This window comes from Urocitellus parryii, chromosome 12, assembly GCF_045843805.1.
Source record: "Urocitellus parryii isolate mUroPar1 chromosome 12, mUroPar1.hap1, whole genome shotgun sequence".
NCBI lineage: Eukaryota > Metazoa > Chordata > Mammalia > Rodentia > Sciuridae > Urocitellus > Urocitellus parryii.
This window is the reverse complement of record NC_135542.1, coordinates 9,069,751-9,089,324: the sequence shown is the minus strand read 5'-3', so window position 1 is coordinate 9,089,324 and position 19,574 is coordinate 9,069,751. Positions and strand designations below refer to the sequence as shown.

Here is a 19,574-nt window from a genome sequence, read left to right as displayed (position 1 = left end):
AAATAAAAAATGAAAAGGTCTAGAGATGTGCTCAGTGGTAAAGCTCTCCTGGGTTCAAAGTTTTGGATGGGGGGTTTTCTGATCAGGGAGGGATTCTCAACCTACACTTCCAAAAGTCTTAAAAGGTCAAGTAAGTCAACACACAGGCTTTCTAAGCTAATTCTGCAAGATACGTAATATTCTGGGTTTTGTTTATGTTTGTGTTTGATTCCTTTCCAGTTGTGGGTGAACATCGTGAACGGGGACATCGAGGACTCCACGCGCGCAGACCTGTATGAGTACATTGTTGATTTTCTCACCTACTGCTTAGACCAGGAGCTGGTGTGGACCTACGCCGACTGGGTCTTGCAGAGAAGTGAGGAGGTTTGTGCTTGAGAATTGCCTTCTTCTTCAGGGTGGCTGGTAAAAACCAACCAGAGGAGCTCTTGATTTTAAGTGGGGGAAAAAAGCTACATTTCAAACCCCTCTGTTTTCTTTGTTCCCCTTTTAATACCTTCATTTGAGTCATCTGAACTCCAGCTCTGCAAGAAATTCTGCATTTTTTCTTTTTTTGGGGGGGCCAGGTGGGTACCGGAGATTGAACTCAGGGGCACTCGACCATGGAGACACATCCCCAGCTCTGTTTTGTATTTTATTTAGAGACAAGGTCTCACTGAGTTGTTTAGCACCTCTCTCTTGCTGAGGCTGGCTTTGAACTAGTGATCCTCCGGCCGCAGCCTCCTGAGCCCCTGGGATTACAGGTGTGTGCCACTGTGCCCGGCAGAAGTTATGAATTTTGGTGCTTCTTAGACACATGGTTAGAATCCTCTCCTTGGGAAGCCCTCTTTTCTAGAAAAGCAAAAAGCCTAGCCCTGGTCTAGGTGTCTCCCTGTCTCCCTAGTGACATCTGGCATTGTTGTCACGGAGCAGTAGCAGGCTGCTGCCCTGAAGGCTTTGGGCCTTGTCAGGAGACAGCCCCAGGCCTGGGCCACACCAGAGAGACCATCGTTCCCTTGCCTGCTCCCACCACCCTACAAGGAAATTGTGGGTGTGGAGGCCCGTGTGGGGAGCAGGATTTAGCCCATCTTTTTTTTTTCTTTTGAACACATTTATTTTTTTTTATTTGTTCTTTTTAGTTACACATGACAGTAGAATATATTTTGACATATCGTACATACGTGGAGTCTACCTTCCTGTTCTTGTGGTTGTACGTGACGTAGAGTCACACTGGTCATGTATTCATATGTGAACATAGGAAAGTGATGTCAGAATCCTTCTACTGTCTTTCCCATTCCAGTGTCCCCTCCCTCCCTCGCATGCCCCCTCGTCCAATCTGGTGCCCTCCCCCACCCCCTATGTGAGTCAGTGTCCGCATATCAGAGAGAACATTCAGCTTTGGTTTTCTGGGGTTGGTTTATTTCACTTAGCAATGATCGTGTCTTGTTCCATCCATTTACTGGCAAATGCCATAATTTCATTCTCCTTTATGTCAACCCGTCTTTGACATCGAGAAATGACAAGAGTGGTAAAGCACCTGTTGGCTGTGGGCTGTCTAGAGGATAGCATGCTCAGGACAGAGGGACAGAGTCCTTAGTGACTCCCACAGATGACTGGAACAAAGATAGTAAGCCTCTTGGTTCTCACCACTAAAGGCAGACTATTTCCTTGGCTCCCCTGGGAGAGACCCACGTGCTGCCCTGACTGGAAGGTCAGCACCCCTGTGCACTCATCTTTTACTCCATCCCTCCTGTGCCACTGAGGCATGCCCACAGTGTCCACTCCTGACATGCTCACACTTATAACATGGATCTAGTGCCATTGAGAGGGGTAGACCATTCTCAGTGCTCCCAAATAACAGCAGAACATACTGGAATCCTGTGTGCCACCTGATAGGCCTGTCACTTGACCTGTCTCTCCTTTGAATGGCACTGCAACTCCACGAAGTGTACATCACTATTATTCTGATATTGTTGTAGTTGTTGTTTATGTAGTATTGAGGATGGAACCCAGGACCTTGTGCACACTAGGCAAGTATCTTACCACTGAGCCTTCCCTAGCCTGAAGTGGGCCTGTTTTTCAGACTATGGCAAACCGAGACTCGAGATTCAGAATCTTTGCCAATTGGTGAGAAAGCCAACACACAAATCCACACTTACAACCCAAATTCACACTCTTAACAGTTCCACTTCATTTCTCATGTTTTGGGATCATGGAGACGCAGGCAACAGACCATGCACACATAAAGGCCCAGGGGAACCTGGCATGGATATACTTTTCTCATTAGCATTTCCTTGAAGATGGAATTAGACCAGAGTATTTCAATGTGAAAGGAGGCAGTTCTGTTCAAGAACCAGTGTCAGATCCCAGATTAACCATCTATCATAAATAGTCTACCAAATAGCTAATCTTGGTTCAGAGATCTGAGTTTAGTATATTGAGTTTTCAGTGCTTTTGGCTATTTTCATTTATTCTCAGGCAAAGAAACATCCCTGTTTGAGGATGATCTTAATAGTCCAAGATAGGTACTGCATGAGTTGTCAGAATTCATTACTGATAAATGCTTCGTTTTTTAGTTTCTGATCATTGTTAAAGAGATTCCAGCTGGATGTCTGAGGGGAGGTCTCTGAGTGGAGGGCGCTTTTCTATCTTTGCTTCATGTTCTCTGCTTCCTGCTGGACCACGTTTCTCCATGACCATATTTGTTAGCCACTCTATTGGGATATGATTGACACCCAAAAAGTCGTACCTACTTCATGTATTTCATCATCATATTTTTATGATGGTTTTATCCAAATCATGAATGCATAGTGACCAAAATAAAGAGGAAGAAAAAGTGACTGCAAAAAGTCTAATGACTATTCTGCTCTTCCTTTAGGTTGGCGTTCAAGTGTTCACCAAGAGACCTTGGGACGAACAGCAGGAGAATAGTTTTAATCCAGATGATATTATCAGTTGCCTTAAGAAATACCCTAAAGCTCTTGTTAAATATCTGGAACATCTCGTTATTGACAGGAGGCTGCAGGTGAGCACAACAGGAGGCGGAGCCTGACTGTCAGGTTTTTTAGCAGATGCCCATTCCCTGGCTGCTCAGTCTGTGCTTGTGGATGTCTGAGGGAACTTGAGGCCCAGTGAAAGAGACCCACTGGAATAGGTAGCCCTTTCACTGCCACCTCCTGTCCTCTATATTTATATTGTTCTTCTGTTTTCCCTCTGTTATTATCTCCAAAAGAAATGAGAGAATTTGGGCCTTTTTGTAGAATACCTAAATCCTGTGGCCCTGACTTCACAAAATGACAAGTGACCCTTTTGTTCTCCATAGTCACGCATTAGCTTTCCACCACTCTGACAAAATACCTGAGGCGATTAACTTATGAAGAGAAAGGTGGATCTTGATTTCTGGTTTTCGGGGTTCCAGTCTGTGGTCAGTGGGGCCTGTTGCTTTGGGACCTGTGATGAGGCAGACTATCGTGGCTGGGAGCAGATGTATGTGAAAGAGAGAAAGAGGAAGAGATTGTAGTCCCATGATCCCTTTCTAGGACATAGCCACATTGTCCCAACTTCCTCTCATTGGGCCCCACCTCCCAGTTTCACCTCCCTGGGGACCAGGCCTGTAGCACGTGGGCCTTTGGGGAACATGCAACATTCAGACTGTAGCACCACGAGCTGTGAGCTCCTCCTCTGTGCATCGAGGTTTCTGGGAGATTTCCCACCAGCCAAGAGCGCCACATCCACTGTCTGTGAGACTCTCCCCCAGGTCCCCTCAGAGCAGGCCGGGTCGGGGCCCAGTGGCTGATGGTGGGGATCTATCTGCAGGCTTCCCACTCAGCAAACTCTGTCTGTCGGACCCCCTCTCCTGCAGAAAGAAGAGTACCACACCCACTTGGCGCTGCTCTACCTGGAGGAGGTGCTGCAGCAGAGGGCGGCTGCCGGCAGCCAGGGCTCGGAGCCCAGCGAGACACAGACCAAGCTTCGGCGCCTGCTCCAGAAATCTGACCTGTATCGAGTCCACTTTCTGATAGGTGAGAATGAGCGCAGTGTCCCCCCAGTTAGACGCTTCTGTCACGGGGGTGGGGGACGGAGAGACCAGCGTGGGCAGAGCTCCCTTTTGGTCCTGTGGGATGATTCGTTGGGCCCATTTGGATAGTCAGCCTGCCTGGAGGAGGGGGCCTCTTGTGCTCCCCGTAAAGTCTCTCAAGTTGGACCGAGGCCTAAGCTGGGGACGTCAGAGTTGCCCTGACAGGTCCTGGCCGAGTGCATGGCTGTTGATCAGTCCTTCATGTAAACCTCTGGATTCAGCTTGGAACACCCAGTCCTGGTTTCTTTGGATGACTCCACTGCAGTAGTGCCTAGGTATCTTTGGGGGATTGGTTCCAGACCCCCCAGGATATAAGTCTGCAGACGCTCAAGTCCCTTGGAGAAAATGGTGGGTGTCTGTATGGGACCTTCACACTTTCTCCCATTTAGATTGCTTATAATACTCACACAATGGAAAACTGGGTAAATAATTGTCATACTTCATCATTGAAGTCTGTCACAGGTGCGATTTTTTTTTTTTACTTCATTTTTTTGCTGTACTGGGGAAGGAAGCCAGTGAACTCTACCACTGAGCCTACACCCCAGCACTTTTTATTTTATTTGGGAAAAGGATCTCATTAAATTGCCCAGACTGGCCTCAAACTTGTGATTCTCCTGCCTTAGCCTGCCGAAGAGCTGGGATCACGGGCATGTGCCGCTCTGCACCTGACCAGTTTTTGGTTTTCTTTTTTAATTGTTTTACTGTTTGATTTTTTGTTTTTTGTTAAATTTTTTTTTTTTTTTTGATCTGTGATTGGTTCAATTCTCAGATGTGAAACCTGTGAGTACTGAGGACCAGCTGCATTTGGTCAACACTTTGCCAACTGGCCCTGTTCCAGTGGCCCTTTCTTGGTCTTCAAACCTTGGTCACGGCTTGAAGTCCCTCGAGCCCTAAGCCATGGAAGCACTGCAGGTGTCTTAGAGGGAACTTGAGTTTCCAGTTTCTCAAGAGGGCAAAGACCACAGTGTCCATATTTGGAGAGTGCCACATAGCAGTGTGGTCCTGCACTGGTAGCATTGACCACTTTCTTACTGTACTGGACACCAGTACAGTAAGACTGCTGGGATTACAGTCAAGTGCCACTGCACCTGGACTTGTAATTCCTTAGATTAGTAACGTATTTTTCTTTAACAGCATTAGTGCCATTTTCCAACCATTACATCCCTTCTCATTGTTCCTGGTAGCTGTGTTCTTGGAAGTCTCCACAAACATGGAATTAGGAAGCATTGAACTGTGGTCAGTAGGGGAGATACAGGGTGAGATTTCTGCAAACCTGCCCAACATTTCATAACCCTGTCAGTACATGGACAGTCAGCCTGCCCAGAGGAGGGGGAGGCCTCTTGTGCTCCCCCTGTAAAGTCTCTCAACAATGCATGTTTCTGTTTAACGACACCTTCCTATATTGTTCATTCATTACCATTAAATTCATAGTCAACAACACTATAACTCATGCCCAAATAAAGCCTATGTGATGCACAAATTTTTTCCATAAGGCTCAGCACAGCCTTCAGTAAAATTACTAACAAAGAGCAAAATGCAAAAAAAAAAAAAAAAAAAAAAGTATCACTAAATAGACCATGTAAAGGACATTCGTATGTAGCTTGAGAATTGAAGCAAGAAGGCAGAGAGAGGGTCACCTTGTTCAACCTCAGCTGTGTATGTTGGGCAGCTAACATATTTTTTGCTTTGTATGTGGCCAGGAATGACTTTGAAATTGCTGTGAGTGTTCGTTTTGAGGTAACAAATAGATTTTAGCAAGTAGATGAATTTACCACTTGAAATGCATGCATAGTAAGGATTAGCTGTATCCACCAGGCATAAGTCAAGATGCCAAAAACGTGTTACGATGCTTAATTTCTGCAGTTTATATGAAGTAAGTCCTAGCACTCTTCCCGTTGTTACAGGAGAGCACATAAATTGAAGCTGAAAGATTTGCCCAACTTGCCCCATGTCACACAGCTCATGAGCAGCAGAGCCAGAGCATGGATGTGTACTGATGTTTGGCATGAACAGCAAATGCTGGTTCTAGCTCGCACTTACCCAGGGCTCCCTTCGCCTGTGGTGCATGCAGCCATGCAGATTGCCTATAGCCACTGTGTGTTTTTATTGGTTGGTGCTCATACTATAAAGGCTGTTAAATATCTTTATTAACGCTTTTTTTTGTGGTAGGGATAGGTACTGGGGATTGTACTCAGGGGCACTTGACCACTGAACCACATCCCTAGCCCTATTTTGTATTGTTTTATTTAAAGACAGGGTTTCTTAGTGCCTTATTTTGCTGAGGCTGGCTTTGAACTTGCAATCCTTCTGCCTCAGCCTCCTGAGTTGCTGGGATTACAGTCAAGTGCCACTGCACCTGGCTTTTACTAACATCTTTTTTTTTCTATTGCTTATAAATTACCCACTCTATGGTATTTTTTTTTTATTGGTTGTTCACAACATTACTTACTAACACCTTTGACATACTTTTTTGCCTTACATAAATTTGCTGACCATGGCTTTCATTCATCCAGCTTTTGAGCACATACAGTGTATCCTTGTGCAAGAACTGGGGGTCTTGCAGGCAGTGAGGGTCCCCCAACGCACTATGGAAATAACATTAGAAAATCAGAGATTAACCTTGTGTCTGGATTAGTCTACTTTCTGATGCTATAACAAAATACTTGAGATTAGGTAATTTATATAAAAAAGTTTTATTTAGCATACAGTTTTGTAGGTCAAAAGTCCAAGAGGGGCTTGCCCCTATTGATTCGGCTTCTGATAAGGGCTGTTTGGTGAGCACTTGAGAGAGAGAGAAAGATCACAGGGAAAGACAGGAAGCCAGAGAGAGATGAAGGAGGGGCCAGTCTTGATCTCTTATGACAACCTTCTCATGAGAACTAGCCAGGATCCCAGGAGAACTACTTCTTTCTCTTCTGAAGGTGATCCCTCAGGGACCTAATTATCTTCCACTGGGCTCCACCTCCTCTCACATCGCCACTCTGAGGACTAAGCTTCTAGCACATGAGCTGCGGGCGACACACTCAAACTGTCACCACAGCATGACAGTGACCCCTGGTTGGTAGTTGGGTGACTTGAAGATACACCAGGCTAGGGAAGCTGTAGTAACCATCCCTGCCAAACCAGTCCCCTCGAGGTACCGGGAATCCCGTATCAGTGCGGTGAGGGGTGTAAACAGTGTGCATCACCACAGTGCCCTCCGCACCTTTGCACGTCTCCCTGTGACTCAAGTGTGGAAGCCTCTGAGCAATTGTGTGTTGACCCTTCACCAGGAGGAGGGTGGTGTGTGGTGCTGCGGTGGACACAGGCTGCACACCCAGCCCTTGGCTGCACCCTGGTCATTAGCCTGAGGGGACCCCTGTGTGACCAGGCTTCAGAGGCCAAGTGCCCGTCACTTGAGTATTAAGCATGACCTCAGACCAAGTGTTATCCTCAAAATAACCCTGAGCAGTAGGAAGATAATAGGTATAGGTCTTGCATCTTCCTATTCCACAGAGGAGGTGGGGGAGGGACGCGACTTTGCCAGTGAGACTCCATCCACACGAGGTAGGGCCTTCAGAGTAACACTGCCTTTGGGTCTGTCATTTCCTTGTTACCTGGACCCTTAATTGCAGGGAAAATTTGGGGGAAAAAAAAAGCCTTATGTTTTGCTTTCAACCTTTTGTTGGGTGGTGTAGTTGTGGTTTTTAGCACTATAAGCTCATCATATTCCTTTCAGTGAAGTGTACTTTAAATTGGGAGGGAGGTGCTGGGGATTGAACCCAGGGGTGCTTTACCACTGAGCCACATCACCAGCCCTCTTTATTTTTTATTTAGAGAGAGGGTCTCACTGAGTTGCTTAAGGCCTTTCACTAAGTTGCTGAAGCTGGCTTTGAACTTTCGATCCTCCTGCCTCAGCCTCCTGAGGTGCTGCTATTACAGGCATGCGCCACTGTGATCCCAGTGGAATTAGAATAAGTTGGTATAAACACACCTTTTGGGGGAGGGGGGTGTTTGGATTTAAGGGGATACACAGTCAGCCCTCCTTATCTGTGGGCTCTGCCTCTCTAGATTCAACCAACTGGGATTGAAAATGTTCCCCCCAAACTGCGTCTGTACTAACCGTGTACAAGCCTTTGTCTTGTCATTGCTCCCTAAACAATACAGTATGACAAACATGGGCGCAGCCTTCGTGCTGCACTGTGTTGTGAGTAATCCAGAGACGGTGTCAGAATACATGGGGATGGATGTAGGATATGTGCAAGTGCTGTTCTGTTTTTTATAAGGAACTTGAGCATCGGGTATCTTGGTACCATAGAGGCTGGGTCCTGGAACAATCCCCCAAGGACACAGAGTCACAGCTCTTGTGCCCTTCTGCCTTAGTCAAAGAAAATATTCCACACTGGGAAGCTGAAGACCTGGAGACCCAGAGTGTGGAGTGATTCGCTGGGGCCTTCTGGGATCCTGGATCATTTGTTTTGTTCATTCTCTAAACATGTTAAGTAGAGTCCAGCCATGTGGTGGTGCATGCCTGTAATCCCAGCAGCTCAGGAGGCTGGGGCAGGAGGATCACCAGTTCAAAGCCAGCCTGAGCAAAAGCGAGGCGCTAAGCACCTCAGTGAGACCCTGTCTCTAAATCAAATACAAAATCGGGCTGGGGATGTAGCTCAGTGGTCCAGTGCCCCTGAATTCAGTCCCCAGTACCCAAAAAAAGTAGAATCCATCTTCTGTTTTACTAAGATCCAAATTGGCACGGTGCCAATACAAGAAAAGCTTCCCTCCCTGGTCGCCTGGGTGGCAGTATTTAGCGCTGTCTAGGTAGCCGGGGGGCTGCCCTTTCTGAGACTTGGAGCAGCAGGCTGCAGTGGTTCCCCTGGCAGAGGCCTGCCTGTTTCAGAGTGGCAGTTTTGTCCCACAGAGAGGATCCAGGGCGCCGACCTGCCCATGGAGAGCGCCATCCTCCACGGGAAGCTGGGCGAGCACGGGAAAGCCCTGCACATCCTCGTGCATGAGCTGGGGGACTTCTCGGCGGCCGAGGACTACTGCCTGTGGAGCTCCGAGGGCCAGGACGCACCCTGCCGCCGGCACCTCTTTCACACGCTGCTCGCCATGTACCTGCACGCCGGCCCGGCTGCCCACGAGCTGACCGTGGCTGCCGTGGACCTGCTGAATCGCCACGCCACGGAGTTTGATGCCACGCAGGTGTTGCAGCTGCTGCCTGGCTCCTGGTCGGTGCAGCTGCTCTGCCCATTCCTGACTGGGGCCATGAGGGACAGCATCCATGCCAGGAGGACCACACAGGTGGCTGTCGGCTTGGCCAGGTCGGAAAACTTGATCTACACCTACAATAAGGTGAGTGCCTGGCCTACTGGACGGGTGGACTTCTGCGCCTGCCTGTGAGTTGTGCAAGGCAGGTTTACCTGTGCAGATGGTCTTGGTCAGCTGATATGTGACTTCAACATATCGAGTACCAGATTGTTTCCGTCTAGAAACAGGTTGGTGTGGGGAGAGGCAGGGCTGGTGGGGGGCAGGACCTCAGGGTAGCTCTTCTCCCCTTTTGAACACTGATGACCAGTGAGCAGGTGGGGTGGGGGAAGGGAGGAAGGAGAAGAGTCAGAAAGGTGCTGCTCGCTGACCAGGTAGCAACGGCCGGGCACCATTCTGGCACTTTCCATCATACCATTTCATCACCACAACAGCTTTATGTCGTGTCTATGAGTGTCCTCTCCACTGCACAGCAGGTCACAGTCAGCCAGAGGAAGGGCCCAGAAGTGCCCCCTGGGCCAGTTCTTGTCACCAAGCTGTCCTCCCTGTCTGGATACTCCATGTGGTGGCAGAGTGGGAATCCACATTCTTCTCTCACATAAAGCCTGTGTGGACACCCCGTGGCCTGGGAGATGCCGTCCTGCATCCTCTTGCTGCTTCCTGGCATGGATCCTGGTCTCAGCCAGGCGCCACCCAGGGGTGACGTGCTGCTCCCCACTTCCTGGCCTTTGCATGTTCTGTTCCCACCATCTGAAATACTCCTGCCTCTTCCTTTCTGTCTGGTGAACACCAGGTCAGAACTCAGCCTACCACGTGTCCATATTGAAACCATCTCATACCCACAGCAGACGAACCGCCTTCCCCCATGCTCATCTGCACGCTTTGTCATAGATTCATGATCCTCTCTCGTTACTATTAGACTGGATTCTTTGAGGGCAGGAAACTTCATTTATTTATCTCCGTTTCCCCAGGGCCAAGCCTGGCATGCTGAAGGTGGTAAATACGTTGTTTTGTTGAATGATGAATGCAACTAATGAGTACAAGATCAATTTACCAACTTGCTACTCGATCCTGTCTATAGACTCACCTGCCTGGGTTGACCGAACTGAATTGTGCAGGACTTTTTGGGTTTTTTGACAACTTTATTTTATCAATTAAAGATCGCCCATTTGAAGTATATAGGCCATTATTGTTTTAAGCCACCAAGTTCTGGGTTGCTTATTGCGCAGCCAAAGCTAACTGATCTGACTTGTTTGTTACCGGGGAGTAAGAAAGAAGCATTGACTAATGCAGGTAGACAATAGTAGATCTGGACAGCCAAGACAGTTGAGCCAACAAGTGCCACGACTTTCATCATTATTATTTGTAAGTCAGATATTTATCATTCTCCCTCTCATTCAGATTGCTCAGTCACTCCCCCTAGAAGGAGGTTTTGTTGGCTCAGTTTCTGTCCTCACAGATTTGAAGTAATTACCATGCATCACAGTGGTATGATGGAGAGCCCAAAAGAATTCCATAACACATCCCTACCCTCAAAGAGCTGTCAAGGTATACCAATGGGAAACGTCTAAAGAATCCACCCATTCATTCTTTTATTTATTTATTTTATGAATGCTTTGTAAAGCATCCACATTGCACCAGGCTCTGAGCTGGGCTCTAGGGAGAGACAGACCAAAAATGGACTCCTCCTGCCTGCTCCCAGCTTCAGGGTCTGGTGGGGGTCTTGAAATCTGTCTTTGCCTATTCACAAGTGTCGGATCACACATGACAACACGGATTCCATGAAAATGAAGATGAGTGAGGTGGGGTGGTGTAGGCATTTCACATGGGAGGTAGAGGTAGCATGGCTGGGCCGTGGGAGGAGGGGCAGCATTTTAGGGAGCATGGAGAAGCAAAGGCAGTGAGCATGGGTGCTGGTGAGAGGAGCGAGGGATTGATGTTAGTGGAGGGGACCCACCTGCCAGGGGGTTCAGGACCTAAATATTTCAGTGGAATAGTCCCTGGACCTGCTGCTACTTTGTTCTGAGTGGCATTAATCAACCAACTCTTGGCAAATCTGGCACATGCTCCAAGCAGCAGCCACAAAGCAATCGAATTTGCCTTCACGATGAGCTAACTCTGTTAACTCTGTTTGTCATGACTGGAATAGTCGTTCTCTCTCCTGAATTCAACAGACAAAAATATTCAGCTGGCTCCAGGTTAGATGAATCACAGAGTGAAAAAGAGAACCAGTTTCAGAACCAGGCTTCCTAAAGGAGGATCCTGGCTCCTCCACCTGCCAGCCATAGAACCCTGTGCAAAATAGTTGATCTCTCTTCCTCAGTTTCCATATTTTGAAGGACTTTTGAAAACCAAAGCCAGGAAGATCATTTTTTCCCCTCTTCACTTTCTGTGCTTTTACATGTCTTCTTTATGACCATACCCAGGAGTCCAAGTGGGTTTCAGAGGTTCAGTTCATGGCTGGCAGACTCCATAGCTCTGGGCCCAAGGTGAGGCAGGACAGCACTGCTGAAGGGCGTGGTGAAGGAAAGCAGCTCAGGGCTCATGGCAACAGCAAGTGGAGAGTGAATTTTTAGAACTTTTCCATTTGCAAAATTGAAGTCTGTTTTCCAGACCTGGGCTGATGGTTTTACAGCTCCATTTTATTGTTTACCTCTAAAGAAAAGAGATTGTATTGCCCAGCCCATCAGGAATGTGCCTCTCATCTGCCACAGAACCTCGGCCATGTCCCTTTTTTGTACTTTTCTTTTTGGCAAGTTCGAGGGCCAGGGAGTGAGATGGTGCATGGTCCTGTGTGGCTCTCACGTTCACGTCAGGCCTAGGGTGAAACAGAGCCCTGAGAATGTTGGAGGGAGAATCTGGAATAGAAATGCCAACAAGCAGCAATTTCTTTTATAAACAAAGAACAGCTTTTTTTTTTTTTAACTTCTCTGGGTACCAAGGATGGTTTGATTATTTCCACTGCTTGCATACTGTTTAAAGAAGTCGGTATGAAAACAGTCTGCATCAGGGAGAACCATCCTTGCAGGGTTGGGGTGGAGGAAGTGCATCAACTCTTAAAAAACAGAAGGTGGTCACTTGGGGTTGAAATGCAGCATGACTACTCTTGGTTTCTATTTGCAGATGAAGTTGAAAGGAAGCGCAATCTGGCTCTCAGACCAAAAGCTTTGCCAGCTGTGCCAGAATCCCTTTGGCGAGCCTGTGTTTGTCAGATACCCAAATGGAGGGCTTGTGCACACCCACTGTGCCACCAACAGACACACGACGCCCAGCTCGCCCAGTCCTGGCACCCGGACTTGAAAAGCTTGGCCCAAGCACACAAGGGGGACTCTGAGGTCTTTTCTAAGCCTGCTGGACACCAAGAGCAGACAGCTGCCACACTTCATGCCAGCAGGACAAAGGGAAGACACCTGGGTGCCGGGGACACAGCAGTCCCTGTGAAACAAGGACACCTCACTGCTGATCCTTCTTGGTATGAATGTAAATGGAGATCCCTGAGAATCCCGGAAGTAGGCCCGAGTTCCCTGGTCCAGAAACACAGTCATCCAGAACGGAGGTCTTCTCTGAAGGAAAAGGGAGTCTTCCCCGTGTGGTCGGGACAAGTGAGAGAGCCCTCCTGAGACACACACGGGCTCTGGAAAGGTGTGGCACGGTCTTCAGGCGAAGCCCTTCCCACCCCAGGCATGTCCGGGGCACATTCTCCAACTATGTTGGCTCTGCCTTTGCCCTACAAGTGGCCAACCTTAGGGACATACTTTTTTTGTTTCTTCTTCCCATCAGCTCTCATTCCCCAAAGGGTTCTGTTTTGTTTACTCCAACAGTCACTTTTGGGTAAATTCCTGTGCTTCGGACTGCCTAGCAAATGGAGATCTTTTTGGAAACTGATAAAGGTCCAAGAGAGAAGCTAGTTTGCCCGTTCTGAAGTGGGCCCAGGAAGCCCAAGATGTTGGGGACCCGAAGGCAGGTTCCTCTGCAGTGACATCATCTGCTGGTTGGAAGCTCCCTGATGAACAGGTTCCACTAAACCGTTTCATTTGAATTCATAGCATCTTTGTAGTTTCTCTCTCATTGAAAAATTCATCTGTCATGTTCATCAGGGCTATTTTTTCTTGTGAAAACGTACCTCCTTCTGAAGACTTGAGAAATGAAAAGGGAAAACGAGAGAAGCTAAACCAAGTGCGCTTTTCAGGAGTCAGACCCTGGGAAAAACTGCCTTTGCCCTGAATGGAGGCACCCTCGATCCTGATAGGTGCTTCTAAAGATCTTCCAAGGAGTCCAGTCAGGCTGACTCACCTGCCAGCACTTTCTACGCCTGCTCTGAGACTTCTGGAATCTGCAGAAGAAAGGTCTCTCCTCCATAACCACCTGGGGACTTGCTTTGTGCTTCTGCATCATGTCAGACCAGCTGCAACGCTTACCATTTCACTGCCTCTTTGGAATTTCATCCTTGGGATGACCTGTGCTGGGAAGAATTTCCATAAAGACAATATACCCCCCCGTCCCCAACCACGATGTTTGGGAAACAGGGATCTGCTGGTACCTGTAACAGGAGGGCAGCAAAACACACCCTTTCTTCATCATCCTGGGCCTTCCTGAGGGGAATAAAGAACTCACTGTCCGTTCTTTAAAAAATGTTTGTTATACTAATAATGATCACTGTATTTTTTTTTTCTTTTGGGATTCTGAGTGAGCCAAGAAGCAAAAGCATCCTTGTGTTGTTGGGGGAATTGGCACCATTTTTTTCCTAACCATGTTTCAATTATCTAAAGAATAAACAATGAAGAAATTCTCTTTGTGGCTCAGGTGTATGCTGTGCTGTATAAACTGGTCTGAATTCCAAGCCGGGTCGTGAGCATCAGCTCCTGGATGACTGTTCAGGAACTCATCTTGTTGCGTGTGTTATCATTGCAACCTGTGAGTTGAGGTTTGTATTCCCCAAAGAGCACGTTACCTGCATACGCAGCCTTATACTTTTAAAAACACTGCTTTCTCTGTCTACAAGATGGGTGCCGTCTTGGAAACGGCTTGGGGTGGCTCACTCCTGACCCGGGGACACTAGTCTCTTTTTTCCTCCCCCCTCTGAAGCCGGATGGATATTTTGAAACACCTGCCATTGTCTCCAAGAATGAAAGCTGGAGTTGGGCAGTTTCCCATCTCTACTAAATCATTTAACACGAGCGGAATAATTTGGCAACGTGCAGGATTGTCTCATATGTTTAAAACTGTCTTCTCTAACCCCTCTCGCTCTCTCACGAGGTCCTTTTCTTAAATCCTATTTTTAAGACAAATACATGATTCTTTCTACCAGGCCTGCTGTTTTGTGACTGCCGTTGAATAGAGCAATTAGAACTGTCATTCAGACCTTTTCCCTCTCATTAGGTTCAGCGTAGCCATTCTAGTTAAAACAGCATGAACAGAACTCAATTTACATTAATATTCTACGGGCAGTACTGTTTAATTTTATGGACTGTTCATCTGCCGTGGCCTATCAAGGATTAACGTAGGAGCGTCACGGCGGCTGAGGGGCCTGGGCCTGAGCTCAGAGCTGGGAAGTTTGGTAAACTGCGCTTGCTCACTCTAGGGTGCAGGGAGGTGGCTATGGGGTCCATTGTCACCCAGAGGTCTGTTACGCAGCTGGGGTTGTCTTTTTTGCCTGTTGTTCCATAGAACCGTTTGTCCTTGCAACTTTATCCTTCTCCCCTGACTGGGTCCCAGATACACAAGATGTACAAATGTAAACTTGTTGATTTTATTAAAATTCTTTTAATTCGTTGTTCTCTCTGTAATTTTTTTTTAAATGAAAATTCTCTTGATGAAGTGATGGTTTCCACGCACACTGTCCCTAGTCTAAGTAGTTCTAGAACCTCGCCATCTGCCCCTCACAGAAGGACTTGTAGCGGCTGCCCCTGGAGTTCTGTGCCTCCTGGACCACCTTTGAATCTATCTCCTGCATGTTCTCAGGGCGCTGCTGGACACCTCTAGCCTTCTCTGAGGAATCACGCACTCACTGGGGAGATTTCCAGTAACTTCTACTCACTTCCTCTTTTAGCTGAATGCTCTTCAATAAGCAGGGCCCCTTTGCATTTCTATCCCTGAACAAATTCAAGGAATATAATCAAATCTCACCTTTTAAGTTCTCCTTCTCTAGTATTTTGCTCATGGCAGGTCTTTGAGCAGCCCTCTTTAAGCTCAGCCCTTTCTTTTATTCTTCTTTCATTCCAGGTACCCTTCTGCAGAAAGGATATGTAACATAGTTTCCATCTCGATTATTCTAACCCCATTCTGCCTGCACGTGGCCAGGCCATCCCAAACAGGAGTGGGTACAGGCGAGGTGCCATGACTCATTGTATTTCACATGGAAGAAGCGGGCATTGTTTTGTGGTGATTTTCTTGGAGTTTGGGAACCATGCCAGAAAATCAGCTCCTGCCTGCATGTTCCCCCGCCTGGTGCTTTTCTGAAAACCAAGATTGCAACCAGAAACCAGCCCAGGATTCACTATATTCAAACCTGAGTGTGGCTGCTTTTGGAAAACCCTGAAGCAGCATCTTTTGACAGTCTTTTGTTCCTGGGATCCCGACGTCCACTAGCATATCAGGGAATAAGAGAGTGGCATGGGGGGACTTTAGGTGTCTAAGCATGACTGGCAAGAAAACAGCTGTGGAGTCACACTGGATGGTGAGACTGTTACACAGGCAAGAGACAGGCAAGTGGCTGAGAGACAGAGTGTAAATTGATGTCCTAAATGTGTCCGTCGGTGGAAGCAGGGACTGGCGTCTGCCTCAGTTAAATGAGCTGTGACTTGTGTTAGGAGTAATTAGATATTAACTAACACCCCATTTGCTCTTAACAGCTCTGTCAACCTTAGCGTTTGAAATGAAAATGTACAAGAATCTAGACCATATGGACCAGAAGCCCTTTCACCTCCTCAAAAAAGCTCAGTGGCTGGAGCGGCATTTAAAAGCTTGTTAACACACTGGTCCAAGATAAGCACTTGAATTAATGAAGCCTGCTTTCCTTCAGTTTGCAACCAGGGAAAGGAAACAAATCGCTGTGATTCAGTCTGCAGTCTGGAGTCGTAAATTAGTTAAATGAGATCACGTGGCAAGAAGGGATTGGAAAGCAACGCACACAACAGGACGAGCTGTGGGACTTGAGCAGAAAGGTGCTGGGGAACCTGAGTCCTTTGGGCTCCGATGTGCTTGACTGTGGCCATGGCAACAGGAGACCTGGGGAGTCGCAGATGGGAGGGGAGCTAGGTGGTCTCCCAGTGCCCTTCAGGGTCCAAGTTGTCCCGGGCCAAGGAAGTCAGGGCGAGCTATTGGGTCTGGTGTCAGCCTGTGGGATCAAATGCTGTCCTAGAGCATCTGGGGATCTTAGGGGAGGACCCAGTGACACCCAGCACAGGAGGTCCTGCTCAGCATTGCCAGGGATGTGCCCCACGTGTCTGCAAATCCAGAATCTCATTCCATGACCTCCTTGTCACCCATGTGCTTCGAGGAGACCCCTAGAAAGGGAAAGGGGACCTCAACTCAGTCCACCACAGGAATGGGAAGTTGTACTCCGTGGACGTGTAACATGTCAGAACACACTCTATTGTCATGCATAACTAAGAAGAACAAAAAATTAAAAAAAAAAAAAGATTACCTAGTTATGGAGGGAGGGCTGGCTGTCCTGGCACCCTGCATGCGAGAGTTTCCTGTGAACCAGTCATTATCTCTGCCCTGTCACTGTAATTTCACACAACTGAACTCTGAAAGCAGACTGGGGTGATGCCAATGTCTGTTTGTGATTCATTTGCACCTATTGCTATAACTTTCAGATATTTCTGTGTTTATACAAAGACTAGAAAATGAGCTGCTTCTGAAGCAATGGACAGAGCTGGTCAGCTGTTCCCAGCCCAGAGTGGCCATGCCAGGGTTCTCCAGAGAAAGAGAACTAATAGGGTAATAGGGAGGAGAGAGAGAGAGAGAGAGAGAGAGAGAGAGAGAGAGAGAGAGAGAGAGAGAGAGAGAGAGAGAGAGAGAGAGAGAGAATGTGTAAGAGAGAAAGAGATTATGAGGAATTGGCTTACATAATTTCGGAGGACAAGATGCCCCATGATTTGCTATATGCAAGATGGATATCCCAGCCAAGCCCAATGGTGCATGCCTGTAATCCCAGCAGCTCAGGAGGTTGAAGCAGGAGGCTCGTGAGTTCAAAGCCAGCCACAGCAACAATAAGGCCCTAAGCAATTCAGTGAAACCCTGTCTCTAAATAAAATACAAAATAGGGCTGGGGATGTGGCTCAGTGGTTGCATACCCCTGAATTCAATCCCTGGTACAAAAAAAAAAAAGGATATTCAGGAAAGCCAGTGCTTAAATCCAGTCTGAGTCCAAAGACTGGAGAAGCAGGGGAGCTGATGGTAAATCCCAGCTTGAAGACAGATGTTTGCCTTTTATTCACTTCAGGCCCTCAATGATTGGATGATGCCCACTCACCTAGGGGATGGTCATCTACTCCACTGAGGCCACCAGTTCAAATGTTAACCTCATTTGGAAATGATATCAGGGACTTATCCAGAAAGAAGGTTTAATCTGGGCACTCCGTGACCCAGTCATGTTGACACATAAAATCAGCCACCACATACGTGGGCGAGAAGCACCTCTGTGCACTCACGAGCGGCTGTGGGCCCTTCTGGAGCAGAGTCGAAGCCGGGATGACTTACTCCAAGCTCATGATCACACCCTGCAGCTGCAGGGTGAGGAATGGCCTTGCTGCAGAGGGGGCACTTGAGGGCTCACCGAGAATTGCACTTCACGTGAAGGAAACAGTCTTTCCGTGCTCCTGTACTCATACATTCAGGCATGCATTCATTTCAAAAGTATGTGCCAGGCCTGGTGCTAAGCTCTGCAGATAAAATGGTAAAGAAGAAATATTAGGTCTTGGCCTGGCAGGAGCTCAACATGGAGACGATTCCAACAGAACAGGACAAAGGCTGAGGGTGCACAGAGAGTGGGGGTAGATGGGGCCGCAGGGTCAAGCCTTCTCCTGGTTCCAAGCAGAAGAACAGACGAGTATTTGTGCTGTGGAAAGATCAACAAGCCCACGGAGGGAACCACTGCCAACAGTTCCATCTGGTTTTTTTTCCTGTTCATCTTGGTCTTTACAGAGTCAAAGTTTTCAGTGGCACAGGATAGGGACAAAAAGACAAAGTGCAAAATGGTTTAGTCAATCAGCTGGTTTGGAGAATGCTTTTTAAAAAATAAAGCGTTTAATAGAAATGTTGAGGTACGGTGATGTCAACTGGTACAGCTCCCAAAAGGATGTCATGCAGGGCCACATGGGAACATGCCAGGGCCAGTCAGGAGACGGTGTGGGGGGTGGAGGGACACGATGACACAGACAGGGGGGTTTGTTGTGGTGTCTACAGGGAGGAACAAGTGAGGCAGCGCAGGTAGATTTAGGATTGGCTAATCTGAATAATTTTGACGTGCTCTGGGGCAAAGAGACTGCCTCTGGCTGTCTGGTACCTGCCCCTGTAGTGATTAAGGAAGGTCATTGTGGCCCAGAATGTAGGAACATAAAAGAGGAGGTAGGTGGCCCCTAGACTTCCAACTGGTTGGTTTGAGAAGTGTGCTCATGGGCACCCTGTTGGCTATCTCTAGGAATTGAGTTATTGATCAAAGTGTAAGAAATAGAGAAAAAAAAAAGACACATTAATACATCATTTTTATTAGGCTCCTGGGATGGTCACAGCTGTATGCCTCTCTGTTCTCAGGACAGAGAATAGGAAAAGATTTTAATATACTTCTCTCTCACTTCAAGGTAGGAAAGGTAGCATAAGGGGAATTGCCTTGGTCAGCTCAGACCAGGTGGCTTACACCCCAGTGTCTATTTCTCATAGTTATGAAAGCTGGAAGCCCAACATCAAGATATGGGTAAGGACTCTTCTTTTGGCTTGCAGCTGGCCATTTTCTTGCTGTGTCCTTATATGGCGGAAAGATCTAACCCATCATGGGATGCTGCACCTCATGACCTCATTACCTCCCAACCCCCTGCCCCAATGCCATCACACGGGGGTTAGGAATTCAACATATAAATCTGGAAGAATGCAACTCATTCCAAAGAAATAGTACAGGGCGAGACACGGGAGTTAAGATAGTCTAGAGACTTCCTAGGTCCAGTCGGCCAAGCAGCCAGCTTGCTGTATTCAAGGGATTTCTTCAGTCTGAATGACTCAAATTGTCCTGAGTTTGCCACAGGTAGTCTTTTTAGTCCAAACTGGTTTCCAGAGA

At 47.6% G+C, this 19,574-nt stretch overlaps 1 protein-coding gene across 1 annotated transcript in view; it reads left to right on the top strand.

Moving 5' to 3' along the window:
• The window catches only part of Tgfbrap1 (transforming growth factor beta receptor associated protein 1), a 62,391-nt gene extending 49,535 nt beyond the window's left edge, over window positions 1–12,856 (top strand). Inside the window, exons 8-12 of the mRNA XM_026411340.2 lie at window positions 220–363; window positions 2,855–3,001; window positions 3,839–3,998; window positions 8,952–9,385; window positions 12,422–12,856. Of these exons, the coding sequence (XP_026267125.2) occupies window positions 220–363; window positions 2,855–3,001; window positions 3,839–3,998; window positions 8,952–9,385; window positions 12,422–12,598 (1,062 nt within the window). The 3' untranslated portion in view covers window positions 12,599–12,856. The remainder of the gene's footprint in view (window positions 1–219; window positions 364–2,854; window positions 3,002–3,838; window positions 3,999–8,951; window positions 9,386–12,421) is intronic.
• The last annotated feature ends 6,718 nt before the right edge of the window (window positions 12,857–19,574 follow it).